The sequence below is a fragment of the Falco rusticolus genome, chromosome 1, assembly GCF_015220075.1.
Source record: "Falco rusticolus isolate bFalRus1 chromosome 1, bFalRus1.pri, whole genome shotgun sequence".
NCBI classification, from domain to species: Eukaryota; Metazoa; Chordata; class Aves; order Falconiformes; family Falconidae; genus Falco; species Falco rusticolus.
Window position 1 is genome coordinate 32258035 of NC_051187.1, and position 24938 is coordinate 32282972.

A 24938-nucleotide genomic window follows, 5' to 3' on the forward strand; every position below is an offset into this window, starting at 1 on the left:
ACTACCCTAGCTACCAGTGTTTACTCTGGAGTTACCATTTACCTGTCAGTCGTTCTACTAAAGACTTGAAACTATTCCCTATCCTCTCCTGGATTTCTGCTGAATCTTCTGGAAATAAAAAGAAAAAAAAGTTATAAACTACAAGTTTTTGTATTTTCTGCTTCCAGAAAACCAAGAGGCATTTAAATGTAATTTAGACTTAGCAGTCAAAAGTGAATGCAACTGCTTTCAAAGAGGATCCAGTATTGCATCAACATACACTGTACAAAGATGAAGACTCATGTAAAACATTAAATTAAAGCATCGTCTCCCAGATAACGTAGTGTCATTCACAAAGTTAACACACTAGTAACAGTGTGGGTCAACATCATCCAATGCCTAGCAGTTTTCAAACTATATGGAGGCACATCTCACTCCCTCCCACCACACATCATGACAAGCGGGTTAAACCCCTGCCCCTCGAACACTTACCTAAGCCATTGGTATCTAGTTCATAAATATCACTAACAAGATAAAACAAGCTAGTCTGGCATTGACAGCTGCCATTACTGAAGAAGCCAGCCATTCGGGTAGGAGGAGGGCCAAGGACAGGATACTAGGCAAGAAGCAAAGAAAAAGATAAAAGGTGTTGCAGCTTTTCCTTATCCAGAATACAGTGTTTGTCTCTGGCACATCTCTCAGTCAGATTCATACACTACAAACTCAGGGTCAGTTAAGTGCACTCTGCAGCCTGCTGGACGTTACAAGATGCAGTTTCTCTGCTTGCATTCACGTTCATTTAATATTTGGGGATAGCTTTTTCCTTAACGGGTACCTGAATTTTTTGTTCTAGAAACTTCTTCCCTGAATCCACTGCCGCTTCCAGATGCTGAAGCAGGGATCGAATTGTATCAATCTTGGATGAGACGCCGTTCTCTGCAGTCTTTTCAGAGTTCTTTGGTTGAATAGTGTGACTAAGAGTTGGGAGTCCGCTTACTAGCCTTAAAGTTAAAGATCGGATTCGCAACCACATGGTTTCTTCCTCCAGCGAGAGTTTCCTGTGTTCTTCAGAAATGTCCCTAGAGAAAGGCACCAAATGTTTTCAGGCAAACGCTTCAATTTTGCAAAGTAGCAAGCTTCACTCGGGTACAAAAGCCTACTCAAAGCTACCGAATACTCTATGAAGAAGGAGGAGTGCTCAGAAATACAGAAAACTGTATTAATATGTAAAAAGACAGCACTGCTAGAAGTGGTGAATGATGCTTGTTAAGCCTGCAGTTAGCCAGCCTAGAGGACCTTTAAAATTGGCAGTTGCCCTGAAAGGATTTTCTTTGCCATGTGTGCTGTAAGAAAAAGGTGAGCCTCTACAGTTCAGAGTATTTCTACTCACCTGTCTTTTGGATCCCAGTTAAATAAGACTGTCAGGTCTCTGTTGTCACGCAAACCTTTCCACGGAATGTCATCCTCCTCTGGGCTCAGACCCATGGACTTTATACTTTCTTCTAAACTGGTTGATCTGTATGTAAGAGCAAGCAACATTAAATCAACTGGAAACTGAAAACACAGCTCACTAGCAGACCACATTCTCTCCACCATTCAACTATTTTGATGTCAGAAACATTACACATAGGTACTGACAAGGATGTTGAAGGGTACAGCAAATCAGAAGCAGAGACACGCAGCTCACAGGTTTCTGCTGAAAAGCTCCAAGTGCAACTCACCACAGTCTCACTTGGCCAGTGTTCTGCCTTATGCACAAATCTCCATTTTTTTCATGTGCAAGGTGCTGCACTTATTACTGCTGCTGTACTTACATATTTGCTTCAAGTAAGAGGTCTAACAACATCCGTTCTGTCCGAACTTGCGCAAAGTGAAGGGAAGAGTTCAGCCTGTTTCTAAATGCAATGAATTCTGGGATCTTCTCAAATGCACCATACTTGTAGGCTTGAATGATATATTCTGAGGTCTGGAAGAAAACACACCATTCTCTGTATTAGTTACTTCCATAAATTCAGAATAACCAGTTTAACAAGGTCACTGCCAAGAAACTGCATTTCTGTGCTTGTCATTAACCCAGAGGTACAGAATCTGGCAGATAATCCCTGGGAGAAAGCTGCACTTTTGCTTGTCCAAGTCACCCCAGCAATTTTGCTACTTTAATTTGAAAATGCCCAGATGCTCCACTGGGCAGTATGACCTAATAACCAAACTAACACTAAGAAACATCACATTGCTGTTGCCACTAAGACCAAAAAATACTTAGAGGGGAGAGATGATTTTTGAAAGCTTATTTTTAATTTTTTTTTTGAGATGCATTGTTCAAATCATTAAATCATTGTTTCATTGTGAAAAGTACTTTCTGGCAAAATAAATATATCCCCGATCTTCTGGAACTAACTTGGACATGCATCACATGTTACCACAACATAAATTAAAAAAAAAAAAATTACTCACACATTTTTTTTTGTTTCTCTCTTTTATTAGATTTTTTGAATACAGTATCACAAAATAGCACCACGCAGTGTATACACGTTACAATACAACCTAAACACCAACGGAAACTGTCAGGGTCCACGGTATAGTTTGCTTCCCCTCTGATGAAATGCAGCAATACAAGGCACACAACTAATATTTCACATCAGTCCGAGCAATCTCCAGAAAGAGATTTATATGATGAACGAGCCCCAAACAAGCACTACATTTTAATGAAAATATCGAACTGTAGAGACAGAGTGAACTATTTATGCTCCCAGTCAAGACAGATGGCTGTATTTTTTTACATCAGAATTACCCTACAATTGAGAATTCTGGCAAATCAAATATTTTCTTCTGAACAAGATTATGAAATGCACTGAAGATGAGACACACCAAAAAAGGCCTCTGGTTAACTGAACATTATATGGTAGTAACAGACTCAACCTGTCTGGAAGGCTCTAAGAGACTAGAAGCTAGCACGCACAGATGACAGTCTCTCTTTTTTTTTTTTTTCCCCCTCTGAAGCAAGAAATGTCCACAAGGTAGATGTGCCTTTTTTTTTTCCTAAGAAATTTGGTTATTTGTACTGTATGAAAAAAATATGCCAAATATTCAACAACATACCCTCTGATAAACAGCCTTGCAGAGTTCATTGTCAGGCTGCGGGATTGCGCTATGGGTGCTAATTCAACTGCATCGACGTGGTTTTTAAATCCCCATAGGACACGGTGTTCTGTTTGCCTGCAGTATCTGGAGAAATTAAAGACGGACGGACACAAGAAAATTAGAGAGATTACTCGTGATTCTGCATATTTAAAGGAGGACTATCTTGAGAAGGATAAAGTTGCCTTTTTAGTTTTGGCCAAATATAGCAATACTGCCTTCTCTCTCCTCCCTGTCCTTGGCATCTTCTCCCAGAGCAGAAAATATTATGTCAGGACTGTACAGCATCCTAGATGGCTGTTACTCATGGGACCCACTCTTAAACAGGATTCACTTCAGGCTGTTAAGTTCAGCAAGTCAGAAGGAAAAATGTATTTATCCAAAGCAACCATCAGTAGCTGTATTTTTACGCCAGACCACTTGGTTTATATCCCACACTTCCTGTTCTAGGCAGAGTCCCACGCACAACGTGCCATAGGACACGTTCTCTGTGCTGTAACAGACTTTCCAGCTATCTTAAACATCAACCTAGAGAGGAGCAGGCAGTGTCTGAAATCATGTAAAAAGGTAACTTTTGAAGGATAGTCCTCCTTTAACACTGCAGTTAGATACTGTTACGGGACTCAAAGGGGAGCTGGTATCAGGACCCCGAGTATGAAGGGGCAATCCCAGCAGCACAGAAACTGGTACCAGATTCTGACCTTGTGATACTTGAAATATGTCTTATGGTAAGGAATTCCTTTTTTGTCTTCACTTCTGTCATGCCATCATCCTAGGCTGAAGTACGTTGAATTGAGCCTTCATCTCCTGCAATTTGCACCTTACGGTTGGTTTAAAGTACGCTTGCTATTTGCAAATTCGCACAGCTTTTGATGCATTTCCCAGTTAAAAGGATTTTAAAGCGATAACCACTGGAAGCATCCAGAACATGCAGGAGATGTGGCTACCCAAGATCAACAAGGGCTCACGGCCCTTTGGTTGCAATACTCTGTCTCCAAGACAAGACATGATGTGAGTGGGTTCCAGAGTCACATCCTTATCTTGTAGCATGAAGAATTATATAACACCATTGCACCACTTTTGTCCCTCTTGCAGTTTCAACCTTCTAAGGCGTAGTAGTAGCAAGGCAGGTCAAACCATTCAGGCACCACCTTTTCAGGATTTCTGGAACACAAACTGAGTAGCGTTTTCCTGGCAACAGCACTTGGAATGTGGCTGTCTTCATCCACATATTAGTTGTTGAGCTACTGGAGACAATCAGCTCTTGTCTACGGCAAGCACCTTTATCATTCATGCTGAAGAGAATAACCTTCTTCCAAGATAACCACACCTGCAGTTACTTCAGATCGTTTTCCAGGGAAAGAGATTTCTTGATGCTTTACAATGCAGTGTCCCCAAGCAGACAAATCACATCTGGTAGGTTTTTTCGGTTCACTTTTTTCACCTGGCACCTAGCATCATGCATTTTATTCAGATAATCGGATCCAGATACGGTTTCCATTAACATCCACCAAATGACTTTTAAACAAGACTGACCAAGTTATTCATTGTTTAAAAAAAACACAAAACAAGCTGTCACTACCAGCAATAGACACATAGGAGAAAGCTGTCTGGACCAAGGGCTTCACTCAAGCACAAAACATTGCACCCAAGAATCCAAAGACTCTTAGCAAGTAGAATCAGTGCTCAAACAATGAGCAAATGAGGGAAGCAGACAGAACAAGCTTCCATCATACAATCCATGTGCTCCTGTGTGCATCCCACTCTCTACTGTAAAATCTGTCAGAGACAGGTTGCAGTGTAACTGGTATCTTGTACATAGGAATAACCTGGGCTGCCAAACAGAGCAAGGACACTTTTTTCCAAGGGATTACTGTGTGAGCATCTTCACTATTCAGTACAGACAAATCCTGTGTTTTTATCTATTGCTGGGATAGTGGGAAAGCAAGCTGTATGACCGTGGAGCCTTCAGAGCCAACCAGTGGCTGACTGGAAGAGTTACAACTGGATGGCACCTTTGTTTCTTGCAAAGTAAAAGTAATTTTCTTCCCCTACCTCTCAACAGTGATCAAACTGTGAAATATAAATATACAGGATATATCCTCACTTCTCAGAACAGGACTGCCTTGCAGGTTTTAGGGAGACAGACTGACATGCATATACTTCCCTGTCACAATTCTGGACTATTTCTGTTCCTATTTACACAATATATTTCCACCAAGACTTCAAAAATGTGTTGTTCCACTGTTCTACCTAGCTCGTTTTTCACGGATTCTGTAGGAATTCTGAAACAAGAACTGGTATTTTTCCCTATGAATGTATCAGAATTTACACCAGAGAGCACTTTCCAAGTAAGATTACTAACAAGTATAGTTACTAATCAGCAAGCTACAAGCAGGCTAGATGCTTAGGGCACGGCGTGCATTTTAGGAAGCATCTCATCTCTTTGGAGGACTTAGTTACTCTCCACTCACTTTCTCCTCCATTCCAGTCCCAAGAATCTCATTCAAGACAACTTTCTGTTCATTCACAATGCTTTTAGGGGTGAACTGAATAAAACAGGTAGTTCCTATTAGCACAACACCAGGTTTTACAATTTGATCCTATCGTTTCAAAACAATGTAGTTAGTCACAGGCTCTGCTCTGCCTTTGGTGAAGCTGAGACTTCAAGACTCAGTTTCTCCCCTCTGAAATCTTCCCACCTTGTTCCTTCTGCTTTCCCTACCTTTTAAAATGATGTGCATTCCCCACCATCCCTGTATGCCCAGGACTGCCACCACTAAAACATGCTGCTTCAGTGATTTTAATATAAAGGATTCCCAAGTATGCCATCATCACCTTGACCCACCATCCATGGTTGCTCTATGACTTTCCAAAATGCCAGAAGTTATATGACACCAGGACTTAGTTGCCACGTGACATTTCACTTAAATTATTCATAAAATCACAATCCATTAATTTAAAAGTAATCATACCTGTTTCTTGAGGAGCATTAAAACTGACTTTTATGAAGAGAAAGCTAAAGCAAAATCCCATGTAACAGTTAAGTTACAAATTCTTGTAATGAGAAACACAGGTTGAGGCAACCTTTACCACATACACACAGTTGCACGTACTATTCCTCTTTGTTACCATCTTATCAACCACTACACTTCCGTAAGCCCTTACGTAGGGTACAGACTCCTGTAAGGCACCTTGACATACTGCTCTGTTACAAGGACACAGAGGTTTCTTTCAACTTACATCTTTCTGGTTGGAGTGGAAAAACCTGAGTGCAAAATTGCAGGATTGGGATGCAGCAGCATAATGGCCCAGTGACTCTGCATAGCGTGTCAGAAGATAGCTGCAACATAACAAGGCACAAGTCAAATATCAACACAGAACTCCGGGGAAACCTGAATTTCAAATGCAGCTGCTGAACAGAGAGCTGCAGCACAGTCCAGCTTTAATGAGAAGCCTAGAGATTTAACAGGGGGCATTCATATTAAAGTTTAAGCTTTAAGAGTAGTGGAAGGAATTCTTAATTTTTTTAAAACAGTATGTGGCAGCTTGGAGTTCCTCTATCCACTTTGTTAAGCTTTACTTAGATACCCACAAACACACTAACCAAGGCAAGGCCACTTGTTGTGTTTGTTTCAACTAGTACTCCCAAACTTCGCTGAGCAATAACCCGAGCTGGAACACCAAGCTATGACTAGCATCAAGATACGTTTCACAGATTTATTTCAGATTCCCCCTAGTTAATACTCTGAAAACCCAAACCAGATCAAAATCACACAGGAAAGACACTCCACAAAGGGAGCATATTACAGTAGATGTGTAAAAGTGATCTGGAATTTTGAGAAATACACCACCATGCGAAAATCTGGCAATCTGCTAACTTCCATTAGCAAAGGAAACTGAAGATCTGAGGACTGGTTACCGGAAGGTCACCATCACCAATTATTCTCAGTATATACTACCCACCCGATGGTGTCGTGCTGTATGTGTTTCGCATCAAGGCTGGAATAGAGCTCTGCAACAGGTTCGAATGCACCAAGCCTGCAGTAGATTCGAATGAGCAGCAATTTAAACTGAGCATTGGAAGGACTATGAGATAACCCTTCTTCTAAGAGAGTTAGGCACTGCCACACAGCTGTCTCTTCACCTGGTGACAAAAAGACAGACAGGTGTGATCACAGAGAGGCACAATTACTTTGGCATTAAGCTTCCTCACATTGCACACCTCTCAAAATGGTTCCATGCATTTAAACACACAGGTGGCAATCGTGAGCCATGCTGCTGCCCTTATAGCATCCAGGCCAGCACTGTAGTTGCTCTCCGAGTGCAAGGTGAAGCAGTAATTCTTCACAGGGAATATCTAGCTCACATCTGTACAGAGCACAGCCCTCACACATTAACCCACTGCAGAAGAAGCAACCTTCCCTGCTGAGTCCTGGACTGTTCAGGGTTTCTAGCTTATACGTACAGGCACTCCCAAGCATTCTGCAAGACAGCAACACAGAGCCAGGAATTCAAGAGCCCACGCTCCACCAGTGACCTGCCAGGAACCAGACAACTGATTTTACTCAGGCTAAAAACTACACCTTCCTCGGGAAAAACAAAGGCATAACTAACTACACTGAAAGGCAGGAATACAAACAGCGCCCACAGACAGCCACCACTGGGGACTGACTCTCTGGAATTAGGAGACTAACAGGCAGAGCAGATGGGGAGTACAGAATTACTTGAGAAGAGCAACAGGCCTCAGAAGAATGTTCTAGAAGCAAGGGATCCAAAAGACAAAAGAGTATGCCGGGGACTGAAAGAAATGCTTAAAACCACCTCTGATATCAGAAAGGCGTTGTCAGCAGAACTCAGGCGATGGGAGAGAAAACATTACCTACATGGGAAACTCAGAACAAGCTTCTAAAGACAGCCAGCATTGAGCTGCAAGAGTCATTAGCAAAGTTCTGGCAGGACTTACAAGAATTAATCAGAAAAATTACACCTCTTTAGAGGTCAGTGAGATTCAGATCAAACACCAACTGAACAGAGGGACTCCTGAAACACCTCATATTGGAAAAAAAACCCAACCAGAAAGCTACAGGCCTAACAAGCCATGCCAGGTACACACTGGCCACAGGGACACAGTCTCCCTGTTGCAATTATCCAGGGCAGTATTAAGCAAGACAATTTTAGGAACATACCTTCCAGCCACAGATCAAGCAGCAGGTGAACCGCAAGCAGACAGTAATAATCTGAAAACTGCAATTCAGTTTTCAAACAAGATTTCCCTAAAAAAGAAAAAAAAAGTTACTCTTGTACCAACAGTGCTGTCAGCTGCTTCTGACATTGTCAGCATTGTCAGACCACACAGCTATCCAGCAGACAATAACCACAGCTTAATTTATAAAATCCAGAGTTGCCTTAAAAACTGTAACAACTGTGTACATGCTGCATTTGCTCATCATGAGTGGACTTCAGGCTGCTTCATACGTTGACATCTGCTGGAAGAACAAAACACTCTCCTACAACTGCAAGCTCTACAAATTAATATTCTTGCCTATGGATTTGTCCTATGCACACCAGTGAAAGCCTGGCTTTGCTGAAAGGCGTAGGCAATTTCACAAAGGTACAAATATACCACCTGAAGTACCCACAAATGTCTCATTTATCTTTAAAGACACACAACTGAAAGGCAAAAAAATTAAAAGGAAACTGGTAAATCAAGTGTGCCCAAGGATATAATCATAAAGAAGAAAACAAAGTATTATCTAGCAGCGTGATGGGTGCCATCAGCATTTGTGCTGTTCCAATCCCCTGAAAAAGCTCTGAACTTTTGCTCATAAAAAGATGCAAGTGAACCGCAACGTTAGTTTCAAGATTTTTCTCACCAAACTCCAATCCATGGCGGTATCTTAGCATCAACTCCCTGACCACACTCAGCTTTTGCTTCTTATCCATGGCGTGATAGATACCAAGCAATCTTGAGAGCTGCACCACACACAAGTGTTGTTGCAGGGCTTTGATATCAGCTGGCAGTGCAATTTCATTCTCTGCTGTTGCTGACAGAGGAATTACTTCCAGCAATTGGCTGATGAACTGAAAGAGAAACACTACTGTTAAATTCTGCAGGGCATCTGGGACTGCACAAATGGAAAAGCATCATTTCCTCCCTCAAATCAAGAAAAAAGCACAAGGTGGAAAAGTCAGTATCAACATGATGTTACACCGAAATCAGTGGTTAAAGAGCTGGCTTCAATACATTTTTTAAATTATTTTTTTTTTAAAAGGTGGCGAGCACACCATTCTGGTTGCACTCAATAGCTTTTAGTAAATTAAAAAAAATAAATCACAAGCAAGTTCAATACACAGACACACAAGGGAGTTCAAGCACCTGTTAACACTCACAGTAATAACACATGCAATTAAAATTACTGAAAGGCTTCACAGCACACTTCCAGGAAATAGTGGTTTTGTACTAGCTATTACATTTTCTCTCAACTCTGAAGTAATGTGCTGTACTCAGTAAGGTCATCATCTTTGATTAATGACTTATTTTTTGAATTAAGTTGTAAGAAAAGCAGCCTCTCATTGTTTACAGTTTTAATGGGAGACAGCAGACTTCTCACAACACACAGTCAGGCCTGAACAGTGGTTTCTTGTTGCCCTAAAATCCAACAGTGTTTACAAACTTAAAACTGAGTTAAAGCCAATGAATTCAGCTTTACTACATTTGGTTTGAAACACAGACAGCAACAAATGCATGCCTGAGGAAAAAGGCATGACAGCTAGATAGGAGGACCACAGCACCATGCACACAAATTACACTTTTCCCACAGACTTTGATGAAGACTGTGTTGACAGATCTTCTCAGTTTGAGATTCTGCCAAGCTTAGCAAGGTCAACCAAATCACCAGGCTGCATATTCCAATTTATGCCTCTAGAAGTCAAGGTTGATGTCACCATAATTATTTCTGGAATATTTCATGTGTCTAGTGGCCCAGCAAGATTGCCACATTCTCAGCTACCGAACTGTACATTTAAAAAAAAAAAGATGCTCCCCCTGCCCCAACCTCACTGTGACCCTGCTACTTTACCTAGGATGCAACAACCTTCAGCATCTTTTGCTGTGAAACAAGAAGAAATCTAAGACAATCTACAAATCTCAAGTAACTTAAAATTTTCAGATTTCAAAAACTCGTCAGCACTTCAGCACCACTAAACGTCCTCTCAGCTACATATGTCCTTGACAGAGTTAAAACTGCTGCAGATGCGTGCTTCAGAGACACAGCAGCCAGAAGACAGTCATACACTGGGTAAAACCTAGTCTGTCAGTATGACACAATACAATACATTCACTAAATCAGCAGCAGTTTTAAGAAACTAAATCAGAATTTTTTAGAGAATTTATTCCAAGTCATGGTTTTAAAAGCACTGCAACAAAAATGCAGCCTGAACGATTATTATTGAAGATCATTCCCTCCCACTCTGGGTTTAGAATCTGGAAAGTTAGGATTAAACCGGTTCAGCACTTCAGGGCTACCTTGCAATGGTATTGCCATTTCCAGAACTACAAATTAAATACCACTCTCAGCACATCTCTTGCCAGCAGGGTGAAAATACACCTTTTAACACAAAACAACAGCAGCAACAACCCACACGTGCCAGGGCCATCAATCTCATTAGTAGATAAGCTGTGGGAAGAGCTTGCATTAGCAGTCGAAAAATATTTTAATAAACTAAAGAAAACACCACCACTATCTATGCTCTGTTTATAAACATTTTATCAACAGCCCCTGGCTGATCCAGGATTCTCTGTCTAGCCCTCCCCAGCTCTGGTAATTTTACACAATGGCTTAGAAAAAACAATGGGGTGAGTGACAGGATTCCCAGCTGCTGAAGTCACTAAACGAGCTGCTCATGACTCTGCACAAATAGTCTTTTCAGTTAAAGAGAGCTCGGTTCAGAAAGGGATTCTGGAAAAGCTGCCACAGGTCTCTTGGTCACCCCTTGATCAGTATCAGTGTGTCAATTCTTTAATACCGCAGCAGAGCCAAGCACAACGCCTGTGTGACACCCTACCTGCATCAGATGAGGGACCAGGTATTTCTCATTAAGCATACATCTTTAATGGGAAAACCAAGTGATGGGTGGGAAAGGAAAGAGAAGGATGTCTTTGCAAAACAAAAGTTACAGTACAGAGCAATAAGAACTGTAAATGAACGAACAGCATGGTCTGTCTGTAATATTACATTACTCCATTTTGTAAACTGCGATCTATAACCAAAAGCAATGAGAGATTACTCATTTAAAAATGAGCAAATCAGGCAGCTTATCAAACTACAATTTCTAGGGAGCTTTTCATTACAAGATATAAGCTTGTATCTTGTAACTTATCAACATTATGAGATTTTTGATAAAAGACTCAACCAGGACCTTGAAGCAGTGAAAGTCAAATGAATACTACATCTGGGTACGAGACTCTGCAGGACCAAACAAGTTTTTAGTCTCCTGTAAAGATCCTCTGAAAGGAATTGCTCAGTGTATTCAGATGTTCATTGTATTTTCTACAGTGCAAACAGTTTTCTGATGACGTTTGCAGTCTTTTAATATGATCTACAGGTAAAGGGACCAGAGTGCAAACCAGCACTGCAGTTCCTGCCACTGTTTCTTTACCCTTACTTACCTTTGTGTATTGGCTGGATGGGAGGAGATCTACAAATACTTTGAGATCAGTAAAACAGCAGGGTTTGTCCCCAAATTTTTTGAAGTATTGGAACATTAGTTCTTCTGGATCACCTAGGAAGAAGGCCAGTTCATCTTTTTAATATGCTCCATTAAAAAATGAACCTGTAAAGTCACTACGAGAAATCTTTGTTGATGCTCCTCTCCCCTCCATCCCCCCACTGCTGCTGCCTTCAAGATTACACAGTGTTTTAGAAAACAGATAGCTGCACTATTGCAGATTTTAGCAGTGGCTCAATGTCTTTGGTAACCAAGGACACACAAAAAAATCCCAAGAGCTTCATTTGAGCTACTTTGGCAGATAACAGCTCAGCATAACAGGCATGCATATGCAACCTCTGCTTATCTAACAGTAACTTATTTTGGGATGGAAACATAAAAGGAACTAGTAAGTAGCAGAGATGTTGCTCTAATCACATTCTCTCCTTCACCAATTCCCTAAATGTGATTTTTAAATGCAAGTTTTAAAAAGGCAAAACCTGGTACTATTGCCAAAAAACTTAAAATTAAAAACCACCCAGGGATTACAGCATAACAGCAGGACTTTCTACAAAAGCAGTGCATCAGGAATGCACTTTCCATTATGTCAGCGACTGTATGCCCCTAGATCCTGTAAGTGCTTTTGAAAGTTTCTCTGCTTGCTTTTACAAGCCCTGGAGTAGTCTGGAACTACCTGCCTTTCTTCAAGGCTCATCTTCTAATGCTTCCAAAATTCTTTATGTACAGATAACAGCATGTATATTTTCAAAACAGTGATTTAGCAAAGAGCTTGCTCCAAGTTCGTGTTCTCTCTCCACAAGATTAATTCATCATCCAGTTAGTGGCTCTTACCCAGTTTATATTCATCATTACAACCTCTGTATCGCAAACGTCTAATCAGCTCCAGTTTAGCTAAATATGGTCCCCGAAGCGGCCGAGAGCTCTTAGATTCTTCTGTTATCCTCTCTTCTATAAATTTCACAGCTTGCTCTATAGAATAGTGTACCTCTCCTTCCAAAGAGCTGTGCAATTAAAGAGACAAAAGGTTCTTTGATTTTTCCCATTGCTAGGGCACTGATAACACATGCTCAGCCTACTTCCCAGTACACTTTTAAAGGAATCTGGCATGATGGGTTCTCTTAACTCGGTCACCATGAAAAATATGAACTGGAAGAGTTCTATAGTGTACAAACCACTATTTAAACAGCTGTTTCGATTAACTATTGTCAGCCTCCAAAACAAAGCAGGGAGAACACATCATTTGCAGTCTGATGTCAAGAAGTCACCCAAAGACAGAGTGGTCACCCAAAGAGCTTACTACTGCTAAGCTACTGAATACAAACAATTCACTGCAGCACAAAGGAAAAAATAAATCCACAGCAAAACTGTTAACTTACTGCTCTTCTTCTGGTGGAGGTGTCCAGGATTCATCAATGAGTTTAAAGACTGAATCAAAGTAAGTTATATAGAACTGCCAATCATCTGAGCTGAAACAAAAATCAGGCACAGAACAAAGTTTAGGGAATTGCCAAAACAGTAACTCACTTCAAAAACTGCATTCCTTGCAAAAGATGAATTTAAGGAATAGCACATTACAGAAAAAAAACAACTGTAATAAGAATCATTTCTCCTTGAGGTCTCACATCTTAAGAATGCCATCATCCTGAATTTCTTGAAACGTGTTAAAGGAAACAATTTCAATAAAGAATCAAGGCAAGCTACAGATTCTCCCCTTAACATTTACATTCCACTCAGAGCTCATTAATATTCCCAGAAAATGCTAAGGCAGAAGTTTCTCCTCTGATTTAACCTATATTTAAGATAAGGGCACAGAGCTAAATACAAAAAGCAAACAACAAATCTCTCCTGACAGTTCCAAGAGACAGATTTGATCATACTAGTATGCTCTTTCCTGATGCATCTGTTCAAAGCATTACATGCATTTCCCAGTGTGAAGTCTGGCCAAGTGAGAGAAATGAAGTTCCAGAAAAGTATATGCAAAGGCAGTTCTCCTCTCCCACATGAAGGTTAGAGCTGGACAATCAGCACAGCCTTTAGGAACAAGGAGGTAAACACAATTTTAATGCATTAACATGTTGCTAAAATCAGCCTTCAAAAAAGCTGTGACTACAGTCCTGACACTGACTTTCCCTGTGACCTTCACCATGTCCCTTTAACATTCCATTCTGCTGCCCTTTTCCTCAGGCTTTGGAGCGCAAACATTTGGAAATGCTTTGAGATCCTCTGATGTTCTTCTATTTTAACCACCATTTACAAAAGCCTCTAAACAAGGCAATTCACAAACAGCCAGGAATTTTTCTTCAGTTTTTTAGTAGGACTGTACAAATATAATCTCACTTTTTCAGCAGCAGCCTTCTCGACAGCGCATTGCACTCTGGCCACCTACACAGCTTCTTGTACATTGCCATACACTTGTTCTCGCGGCTTTGGAGCTCACTTGTCAGCTTCTCTAAATTAAAAACAGAAGGGCAAGTTTATTTAATCAATGCATTTCCTTCTCTACTTCCTGCATAAAGCTTCTTGTTATATCCCAGGATGCAAAACACTAAATGTAAGAGAACAGAAGAGTGGCCCTCAAGGGACAGATTTCCTGTGGAGGCCTTAAAACTGCAAGTGCATTTTAATCGCCAGAAAGACTGCTCAAAAATGCAGGATATCAGGAGCTTTTTTCTTTTAAGATGGCAGCTACAACAAACCAACATGCTATCAATTTACTACTGCTAAGCATACTGCTGTGAAGTTCATCATTGAGTACTTTTAAATACCATAAACAGGTGGGTAAAAACAGCCTGCACAAGAGAGCACCTCCAGAGTTTGCACCAACGTTTGAAACTGGTGCTAAGTCAGGCTTCTTACAGCCTTTTTTTTTTTAACTAGTGGACAAGTCTGAAGCAAAGGAGAACTGCTGTGTCCTCCACACAACTGTAATTATTAATTGACTGAATAAGTTACCTCCTAGTTTTCCTCTCACAACATCTAAGGCTTCCTTATACTTCTCCAAACGTTCCAGAATCATGTAGTACAGCTCGACCTTAAAAGAAAGATTAAACTGCAATGAAATTTGCTAGTAAAACAATTCACAGGTGTGCCAAGAAATAAAGCGGCTTGTTTCACTGTCATTAGAAATAGGAGCTAGCCAGGCCTGCAAAGCTATCTTTAGCATCCCAGAGGGTGGAGCATTCAGGAATTTAGGTCTTTTTTTCCATTCTCAGTCCTGAAGTTTCTCTTGGGGCCTCCCAGGGAGCAAAACCAAGTACTTCATCAGTCAAATCAAATGCAAAAAAATTTCCTTGCCCACACGATTCCAAATCGGTCTCAACACTGCTCTTGAGTTTTCCTTCTATCTTGCTACATCCACATTTACTTCCAGAACACTACTGATTATTATCTTGGAAAACTGTTAAAATAATCAACTTCCTTTAACAGTGCATTCCTTGTTTCAATAATGTTCGAATCAAGCTGAACGTATCTGCAAGCCTTACTTCAGCCTCAGCTTCAATCTTATCCTCTTTCACCATTTTTTCCACCATTCTCTCAGCTAGTGGCAAAAACATCGTCTTTGACAGGTTTTCATCCTGTGCTGAAATAGACTAAGGAAGAGAAGAATTATCGTAACAGCTCATCAACTTTTTGCGTCGTCCCACCCACTGCGTTTTTCACATTAGAAGGGGGGGGGGAAGAACCCCAGGTGCTTCAGTTCCTCCCCCCAGACCACACATTCAGAGCTTCCATCTGTCACACACAGAAAGCAACCTCTCTGTTAAAAGGCAGCAATAAACCCAGCGATATACAGAAAAGCTCACTCTTGATTACGCTGTTCAGACTCACACATCTACGCACGCAATACCCAATGGCAAATAACACATAGCAAGAACACATTTGTGTTTTCCATGGCACAGTATTTAACAAAACGTGATTAACGCCCCTGTGCTTAGTTTTTGTCTGGCCAACACTCTGTCAGGTTGTCTGATTAGTGTCTGAATCTGCCATCTCAACTAACAGCAGCACAGCTGACCTGCCGTCCAGTCCTGCAGACTTTCTGCAGTCTTAAAGACATGCCAAGTCCACAGCTCTCCTTTATTTCCTCCTTGAGCCTTTATAACCTAGTTACAGAAAGGAACAGTTCTGACCAAGGAGCTGCAGATATCCGAGGCTTTATTAATTAGCTCTCTAACTAAAAAGACAGTAGGGTACTAGTTCAGATGAGAGAATAATTTCAGTTGTATAAACATGGTAGGGCAGACCAGTTACACTGCATTATAAAAACACTACAGCATTCATTTTGAAGCACAGCAACAGCGCTTCTTAAGGGGAGGCTCAGTCCTTCTCCCAGAATCATACGTAAACAGCTCAAACATTTTACTTAAAATAATCTCTAACATTTTCACTCAGAACATTTCTATATTTGCACTATTCCTGCAGCAAAAGTCAAACTCATTTGCAACACTGTACACACCTGCATAATCAGGCTCATCACAGACCAAAAATAGTAAGGATTTTTGGGTACAATCTTATAAAGTGCCATTCCAGCCTGAAAAAAATAAGACAAAGTTGCATCATTCCTGAAACATATCTGTTTATAAGGTCTCATGACAAACAGCACAAGCTAAGCAGCAACAATGGCAGCAAACGGAGAATTAGCAACTAGATGGGACTTCCATCAACCTGTGAGCCCTTCCACCCCAACACACACCGCTAAAGAAGAAGAAAATAGAGGGTGAAAATGTTTCAAAGTACTTTGTGTAGGCCTGACAAGGAACAGCAACGAGCATGTGGATGTATGATTGCCTAAACAGATGACAGCTTTAATTAGAAGTGGTAACTCCATGAGGAAGAAGACTTATTCTTTAGGAGTGAAGGGGGTATTTCCAGTGCCGATTTTCAGCGGTAAAAGGCACATCAAACCACACGCCTCCCTCATGTAAGCATTTGCCCTTCAACACTTATTTCATACAGACACACACTCAGATACCCAAAACATGAGGTCACCTATACGTGCAAAGCAGTGGTTAAGCAACGGTCGAGCTGAAAGCTTGGCTGTATCAAAGCAGAGCTGAAGTATTCAAGATTTTCTAGCCTAACACATAAACAGTTATTCACACATTTCTCTCACAGATTTTCAGTGCCTGTATATAACGAAGGACAACACTTTTTACCCATACAAAATCTGTAATTTTAAGAAGCTACACATAATACAGTCTACTACCACAGATGGACTTCTGTGCCAATTTCCCAACTTCAGTCTCAGCTTGCATTTTCCAGTACTTTCAGCTGAAATACTCCAGAACACAGGACACTGCGGTTTATTTTCACTCTCCAGTCAGCATCCATGCACTCTTTGCATCTCTAAGTCCTTAGGTCAAACGCATAGGCCAATGCTCGATATAAGAATCTGACAATGTTTGGATAACTTAACCAGATACACGCTCGTATGACACTTTAAACATATAAAAGGTCACACAAATGTTAAATATTATTATCTAAGACCTCATTTTTTCCACTCACAGTTGTAGACAGGAGTACAATTCACATAGCCACATCTCTGACGTTCAGAATGTCATATGAGATTGTAATGTCATGTACATTAATAACTTAGCCTGTCTACAGCTTGAACCCAAACAGCATACAACTTGGGCTACAATGGAGAACAACACTTCTGCTCAATATATTCTAGTTATTTAAACTTACACAAAAATTCAAGTCACCTTAAGACAGTGGGAACAAGAGGGAGTTCAGGACTTATTTACTTGGCTCTCTGTGCTTTTTTACGCAGAAGAGTGAGCACGCATGCTTTGAAAACAGTCTTCCATTTATAGACATTCTCCAGGCACCTAATTTGGAAGGGATGAAAACAAAACTAACCAGCATGACACTGTTCTGCCAGCTGAGATGATGTACTTAAAGGTAGTGCTTTTTAGCTTTTCTTCACCAAATTACAACCAACAGAAGCCTAGCTATATGTCAGAGTCCAGAGGTAAAAGCATGGGCAAGATTACTCTTCCCAAAGATAGCAGCCAACTAAGGAGCGAATTAAGTCTGAAAACATGGATCACAAGATTTTGCTACATCTTTTTCTGTCTATTCCAGAACTCTTCGATAATACGCTGCCTCACATGTAACCACCATCCTGTTCAAGACACATTGATAAAACCCTCCCAAAATAACCAACATATTCTATCAGACCAGATATGCACACAAAAGGCACAGTTGTCCTATCCCATGTAAGGAAAAGAATTTATCTTCAGAGAGCCCACCCCCTAAATCACGGTCTTTCAAGCCTTTCTGTTAACAGAGCGTAACTTCTGCATTAACCCGGCTTAGCTTTCTGGAAGATTACTTATAACATGAAAAGGCATTCACAGCAAGATAGACAGAAAAAAAAAGCCTTTACAGCTACCAGAACACAAACTTGTTGATCGTACCTGCTGCATCTTCTTGTATTCTCCAACCCTGGCATAGGCCATGAAGAGATGAGAGTGATACTCTTCACTGTTGGGAACCTTCTTTACAGCTGCCTCATACAGTTTAGTTACCAGTTCCGCTAAACCAAAACCAGATGCTTCAGTTAAGACAAATTGGGGAATCATTTGAAAGCACAGCTACCTAAAGCCAGCATCAGTGATACTCTGAACAGTAATCTAATCACACTCATCAACCACAAAAATGGTACTTGCTCCCCAAAGACCCCAAGCACTGCAAACATTAGGCAAAAGACAAAAAAGGGCTTAAAAAACACAAACCAACTTCCAAATAAGAGTGAACAGCAACAACTGAACTGCTCAGAAGCAGTTTTTCTGAAGAAAGTTTATTTATTTTGGAGCATTAAGCTGAATGAAGGTTTCTATTCCTGGCAGAATGGTTGCTCCATGTGAATTATAGATCAAAACACAGAATATTTTTAGAGCCTCATGTGAAATTAGTTATTCTTATCACAGGTTTACTTAGGTTAGTCATATCCTGTTATTTCCCAATTACCTATTTTAATACTTTTAACAAGTAAAATCCTTCACACTATACCTTTTACTAATAGGCCTATTATGACTAAATACTTAGGATATTACAATACGCAGAACTTTGTACATCTTCATCCTTCTAGATTATTTTTTTGCCTTACACATAAAATCATACCTCAGTGTAATATTAGAAAACTGATTTGCCTTTCACATAGTTTACATATCCTCGACACACACATACATAAAACCACCAATTACCATTTTCTTGCAGGACCAAACGTGGAAGTGCCTAACACCCACCATTTCGTTTCTGACTTAAGAGACCTAAAAGTTAGAATCCTGAGCTTAATGCTTATGCAAGTTGTTTGGAATCACAGAAAGGCTTTTGACATTTTCAGACATTTATGCGGAAGTCACACATACACACAAAAATTGCTTGTTAGTCAAGAAATGATGCTTTAACTCCACATACACACTCACGTAGAAAGAAATAAACTAGGAGAGCACAAGCAATCACTGCATTGCAGACTGATACCAAAACCCCATTTCTACACAAGTTGTTTCACCACATTGTCGTTGCTCCAGCAATTCAACAATAAACACTGCTACCACCACCAAGAACCACAAGAAGCTGCCAGAAACAACTGCTTAGAGCTGTACAAAAGCAGTATATAAGGTCTGGCTTTTTTCAGAACAGCATGTGCAATCTGACGCCATCAAACATGCAAAATTTAGTATTTTTGTAATGCTGTATCACTGCAAGGAACCATACTGAAAAAGCTACTGTGGTCAAACTGAGAAGTGAGTATTTCCCTCCTGCTTGTCACACAGCTTCCCGAGGCCTGAACCCCTCATCTAGGGTCTCACAGCATGAAAACACTCTCCAAACCACAGACCGGGTGATTTGTCATCTCTACAACATATACTGACAACAAATTCCAGTAGCTTTCATTAAAAAAAGTGAAGTCAAAGCTTGATTGTGATGGATGATCATTAGCATGCCATTCGTTTAGGAACTGTGTACACAATAACGTTCACAAGGGAAGCCTAAACAAGGCTCTTGGCTTTACGGGCATCACTAGAGCCTTGGAGGCAATCTTAGCAGGCATCATTTAAATTCTCTGAGTCTCTTAACACGCCTATACACAAACCCTGGACTTTGCACTATTCCCCCTGGAACTGTGGGTCTCACATACTTCTGAAGAACGTAAATAATTAGGATTTTTAAGAGAGGCAAAGGAAAAAGCTTACGTCTATGCATTTCCCGGTAAAGAATAGTTAGTGCTTGCAAGGAATTATCATCTGTGGGTTCAAGTGCTGCTACTTCTTGTGCCAGAGCATACGCTTCATCTTGTTTGCCAGTTCTCTGCAAGCCAATTGCCTTTAGAACCTATTGACACAACAGAGGCAGCTGTTAGAAATACAGTTGGCAGTGAAAACTCTCTCATTGCTGGTGAGGAAAGGCTTTGCCCAGCCACCTCATTACTTCTACAGATCTTCAGGTTTGATTAAGCTTCTAATCCATATGGCTGTAGAGGAAACACTCCAAAGGCAAGCTGCACCAAATAGCATGGCTTTGCAATTCTTAACAAAGATGTAGGCCACTCCAAGGCATCAGCTGCCACTCAGTTTCCCTGCTGCAGGCTGAACCCCTACCAGTCCTGCCAATTGTCAGTTTTTTCTTTCAATAACTGGCCAGAGAGAAGTGACAGAAATGTGATTCAGGTCATTGACACTCGCTCCAGCTTAGGAAGCTTTCAAAAACGTGGAAGTGAAAAAAGAAAACCCACAAGGAAAAGAGAAAAGCAGAAACATGTTCAGAAAACTGAGGCACGGAACTCCCTTTCCTTCAAGAGGCTCAGCAGGGAGGGCAACGAGCAAGAGGCAGAAGAGCAAATGCCTCCAAAATCACCTTGTGGTGTTTTACTAAGGACTACACCTCCCAAGGAAATGTCTTGGTCCAAACTACTACACATAGGTATCCCAAGCTAAGGTCTAAAAGAAGCATTTTGAAGGCACTGGCCATGTGCCAAGGCTGCTGGCAGTGGTTCTGACAAGGAGCTAGACAATTAGCTGGGGTGCAACCAGTTACACTTTAGTCATTAGAGGCACCTCACCAAGAGGATCTGCACAAGTTTTTCAGGCAAACGAGGCACTGTGCAAATCAGAACAGCCCAAGATGTTCCAGGGGGTTCAGCCGACACTGTGGTCTCTGAAAGATCACGCACACAGCTCAAAAGGCACAGTGGCACACTCCCAGGCTCAGAGCGACGCTCACCAAACACACTCAGTGCACCGCACACTTACCTTTGCACAGTGAAGATCCTTGTGTTTTTTGAGCAGTTTATCCGCTTGTTGGATTGCCATTTTATTATTGCCATTATCAAGATAATCTGCATAAGAACAACAAGGACAGCATTACACCAGAACACAAGATCCACTCTGGAAAGCCACCTCTACATTTTCTGTCAAGTATGAGCTGTTAGGCCAGTAGCGCAAATAGCATTTTCCTTGTACAATTCACATTAACCCAAACATTCAGGGAGCAAGTCATTCCGTAGACAAAGTATTCACCTCACTGTACTAGTTTTAGTCATTCAAACAAACAAGCTTTTGTAATTAGTCCACACAGATCATTACAGCAACAAAAGCGACACAGAACAGAGTGGGTTCTGCAGCAACAGCTCTCTGCTAGCAGCAGAGCTTAAGACTCTTTGCTTCAGTAAAAGGAGCAATTAATTTGCTGTGCCTTTGGGAGACTTTCAATGACTTTGAACAGGCAGCAGGGTAGAAACTAAGCACCCACACTCTCCCAAAGCATTAAGCGAGAAGACCTACTTGTCCGCATGACCAATACTTCACACAGAGCAAATCTGTCCCATAATAGAGCACCACTATGCCTTCACCACACGGGTTTCAAAGACAAAAAAAATGAAGCTCCCAGGGGTCGCCTCACTATCTCCTAGGGGGATAACCCACCATCTAGTAACACTTAGCTGTAGAAAACCCCTGTCTCCAGACCATTTTCTTTTTTTCAGCTCAGTATTAAGATTTGCAGCTTCACTTACAGCACATCACCATGTTACTAGACAATTATATATAACCAATTGTACAGCATGACCCCTATATGCTTCCCCTCCCTCCAAAATTAATATGAACCAAAACCTAGCAGAAAAAAAACTTAGCTGCACCCGATGTGCCAGGAGGGAAGGGTCTGCTCACTGTGTTCTGGCCTCTCCCCTACCAAACTGTGAACAGAACTAATGCCAGTTTAGTGACAGGACATTACACATCTTTTTCTTGTCAAGACTGTCATTCTCATTACGAGAGAGAACTCTTTTACCCAGTAGAGAGGTGACCTTTAGTAATTCCTTGGTATATGGTAGGAAGTATGCACCTATACTAATGAGATTTCTATTCGGCAGCTTTAACTTTTGCTTCCACGGCCAAGTGCTGCAGATTTGAAGTCGAGCTAATTGGGCTCCTGAGACCGTACAGATAAAACCTCAAACGAAGCAGCCTGCCCACCTAACCAAAACAAAACGTTACTGCATGAAATAGAGTTTGAAACTGTAACACATTGCCTTTACTTGGGGTAGACGGCTGCTTTAACTTGTGATAACCTGTGCATCACCTTTAACATTAAAGCTTCAGCAGGGATTTCTCAGTGAAGAGGTTTCAAAACTGTGGAACAGCACATCCCAGGGACTCTTCATATATCAGCAGAGACTTCTTGATTTAAGGATCTTAAATATAGTTTGCTTACACACAAATTATCTGCCATGCTGCACTGTCTTGGATTGCTTAACAGCTGTGCTGACAAGATCTCTGCTTTAGGTCTCCTAAAGTAAATCAAATAAACCACAAACCTCTCTAAACTGCAGCAGAATAAAAAGACTGTATTTTGCTAACAACAAATAAGTGTGTTGGAAGCCAAAGTAGCTGGCAACTTCCAAAGGAATTCAAGCTCAAGGAAAATAAACTGAAGCCTACACTGCTTGCAAGGGCTGTAGGTGGAGATGTTCAGTGGCTGGAAATGCAACACATGAACCTTCAGGTGAAGGGAGAATAAACCCAGATGGAAGATAAACATAGCTGTCAAGGAACCCTGAGTAATCAAGGCACGTGGTGCAAAGTGGAAAGCACTGGTTTAAGTCAAGATCAGCCCTTTGACCTCATGCTGCACGTCTCCAGTTTATGATTTTTGTGAAGCCGTGTATTTACCCCTTTCAGGACGTACGCTTTATTTCTGGGTCTGCAGCACCAAAGCCAGAATTCAAATCTCACGCTGCAGATAATCCTTTCTAGAACTAGCAGAAAGCTATTTTAAAGCTCTCTCCCTAATAGCCAGAGAGCCAATATATCGCTATTCACTCCCTCCCCAACAGCTATTCACCAAAATGAATCCATCTCAACATCAGCTGCTTTCGTGCCGGTTGAATTTACTGAGCTTTTTCTTTCAAGAACATTTAAGGTGCTGCCCAGGTGATAACACAAATAACTGCACATTAATACAAGTGGCAATCACAGCACAGACAGAAAACTAAGGAAGAAATTTACAAAATTGTGAGATAAAGACAAATTGCACAGCAGTGCTCATAATGATGCAACCAACTTCAAGCCAGCTGTGTCTTTACACTTTTAATCAAGTGAAACTCTCTTCCTCCATGTCAGTGGAGCCCATCGTAGATGCAGGCCTGCATCCCACCGTCCTCACTGCCTGGGCAGCAAAGGATGCTCCCGGAGTGTGCTCAGCCCCAAACCAGAGCAGCTCCCCACGGCTGTGGGGAGAGAGATTTTTCTCCTGGCATTGGAAGTTGAGAGTCTCTGGCCCATCTTCCATTTTTGAGAAGCTGCGACACCGTAGCCTGGGGAAGCGTTTTTCTTTTCTCCTTCTCTGCATTTGCATAAGCAGAGCCAAGCCTGCGCTCTCTCGGGCAACCCCAGCTGCACCGAACACCCCGGGAAATACCTGGGGGCACCCTAATCCAAGGAGTTTCTTAACAAGTCCGTCCCCCCACTACTTCACTCGCCTCCCAATTAATCTCCCTCACGCCGTCTTTAGCCCGTGCCGCACCGCTCCCGCACAGCGCCTTCCCGGTGCCCGCCACCGCTCCCGCCCCGGCACGGATCAGGCCTCGCTCCCGGCCCCGCCGCAGCAGCCCCGCCGGCTGCGCTCGCCGCCCCATGCCTGCGCCCGGACGGGGGGGGCTCCGCGCTGCTGGCAGCGAGACGCGCGGCGGGGGCCGGGGCGCGGTGCCCCCCCCGGGCCCGGCAACACTCCCGCTTCCTGCCGCGGGCGGGAGCCGGGACCGGGCTCCGCCAGCCCCCGCGGCAGAGCCCCGCGCACACACGCACGCGTGCCCCACGGGCCCGCCAGGATCGCGGGAGGCCGAGGGCCCGTCCCGGGGCGGCAGAGCGCGGGCTACCCCGGCGCCCGCCCGCCGAGCCGAGCCTCCCCCGCCGCCGGGGATGAGGCGGGCGGGCGGAGGGGCCCGCCGGAGGAGCTACCCAGCGCTATGCCGGGCCGGGCCGCCCGGCGGGGCCCTCCGCGCCGGCCCCAGGCGCCGCCGGGCGGGCCGGAACAACCCCGCCGGGCCCGGGGAGCGCGGCCGGGGGTCCGCGGGGTCCGTACCGTAAATGGGCCGCAGGCGGCGGTCGTTGGGGTCCTGCACATGGCCCCGCGCCGCCATGATGAGAGCGCAGAACCGCAGTGCGCAGCCGCCGGCCGGGCCGGCCCGGGGGCGGGGGTGAAGGGCCGCCAGGAGCAGCGGGGCGGGGCCGAGCGCGGCGGCGGGGCGGGGCCTGGCCGGGGAAGGGAAGGGGGCGGAGCCCGGTCGGGAAAAGGGGCGGGGCCTGGCCGCGCGCCGCGTCCCGTTGCCACGGCGCCGGGGAGCGCGGGTGCGTTGTCGGGTGCGTTGCTGGGCTGGCGCCAGCCCCGCAGAGCCGGGAGCGCCCGCAGCCGGGAGCGGGGAGCAGCTCTGCCCGCGCTGCGCCGCGCCGGGCCCCTCGCACTGCCGCAGCCGCTTTCCCTGCAGTGCTGAGAGCGCAGCCGTCTCTCCTGAGCTCTCTGCTCACCTACCCACGTCCCTAGCCACCTGCCCACACTCACCCCCACCTCTCTCCCCATCTTCCTTT

The 24938-nt window shown here is 43.0% G+C and overlaps 1 protein-coding gene across 1 annotated transcript in view; it reads right to left on the minus strand.

Moving 5' to 3' along the window:
• Positions 1-24565, minus strand: part of NAA25 (N-alpha-acetyltransferase 25, NatB auxiliary subunit) — a 32024-nt gene extending 7459 nt beyond the window's left edge. Inside the window, exons 1-20 of the mRNA XM_037375624.1 lie at positions 24436-24565; positions 21108-21193; positions 20052-20190; positions 18270-18388; positions 16304-16378; positions 15330-15437; positions 14800-14878; positions 14185-14296; positions 13224-13313; positions 12679-12848; positions 11789-11901; positions 8994-9201; positions 8307-8393; positions 7084-7264; positions 6361-6460; positions 1794-1945; positions 1370-1495; positions 815-1058; positions 472-595; positions 43-108 (exon numbers count right to left, since the gene is read on the minus strand). Coding sequence (XP_037231521.1) covers positions 43-108; positions 472-595; positions 815-1058; positions 1370-1495; positions 1794-1945; positions 6361-6460; positions 7084-7264; positions 8307-8393; positions 8994-9201; positions 11789-11901; positions 12679-12848; positions 13224-13313; positions 14185-14296; positions 14800-14878; positions 15330-15437; positions 16304-16378; positions 18270-18388; positions 20052-20190; positions 21108-21193; positions 24436-24493 — 2437 coding nt within the window. The 5' untranslated portion in view covers positions 24494-24565. The remainder of the gene's footprint in view (positions 1-42; positions 109-471; positions 596-814; positions 1059-1369; positions 1496-1793; positions 1946-6360; positions 6461-7083; positions 7265-8306; positions 8394-8993; positions 9202-11788; positions 11902-12678; positions 12849-13223; positions 13314-14184; positions 14297-14799; positions 14879-15329; positions 15438-16303; positions 16379-18269; positions 18389-20051; positions 20191-21107; positions 21194-24435) is intronic.
• Positions 24566-24938: the final 373 nt, after the last annotated feature.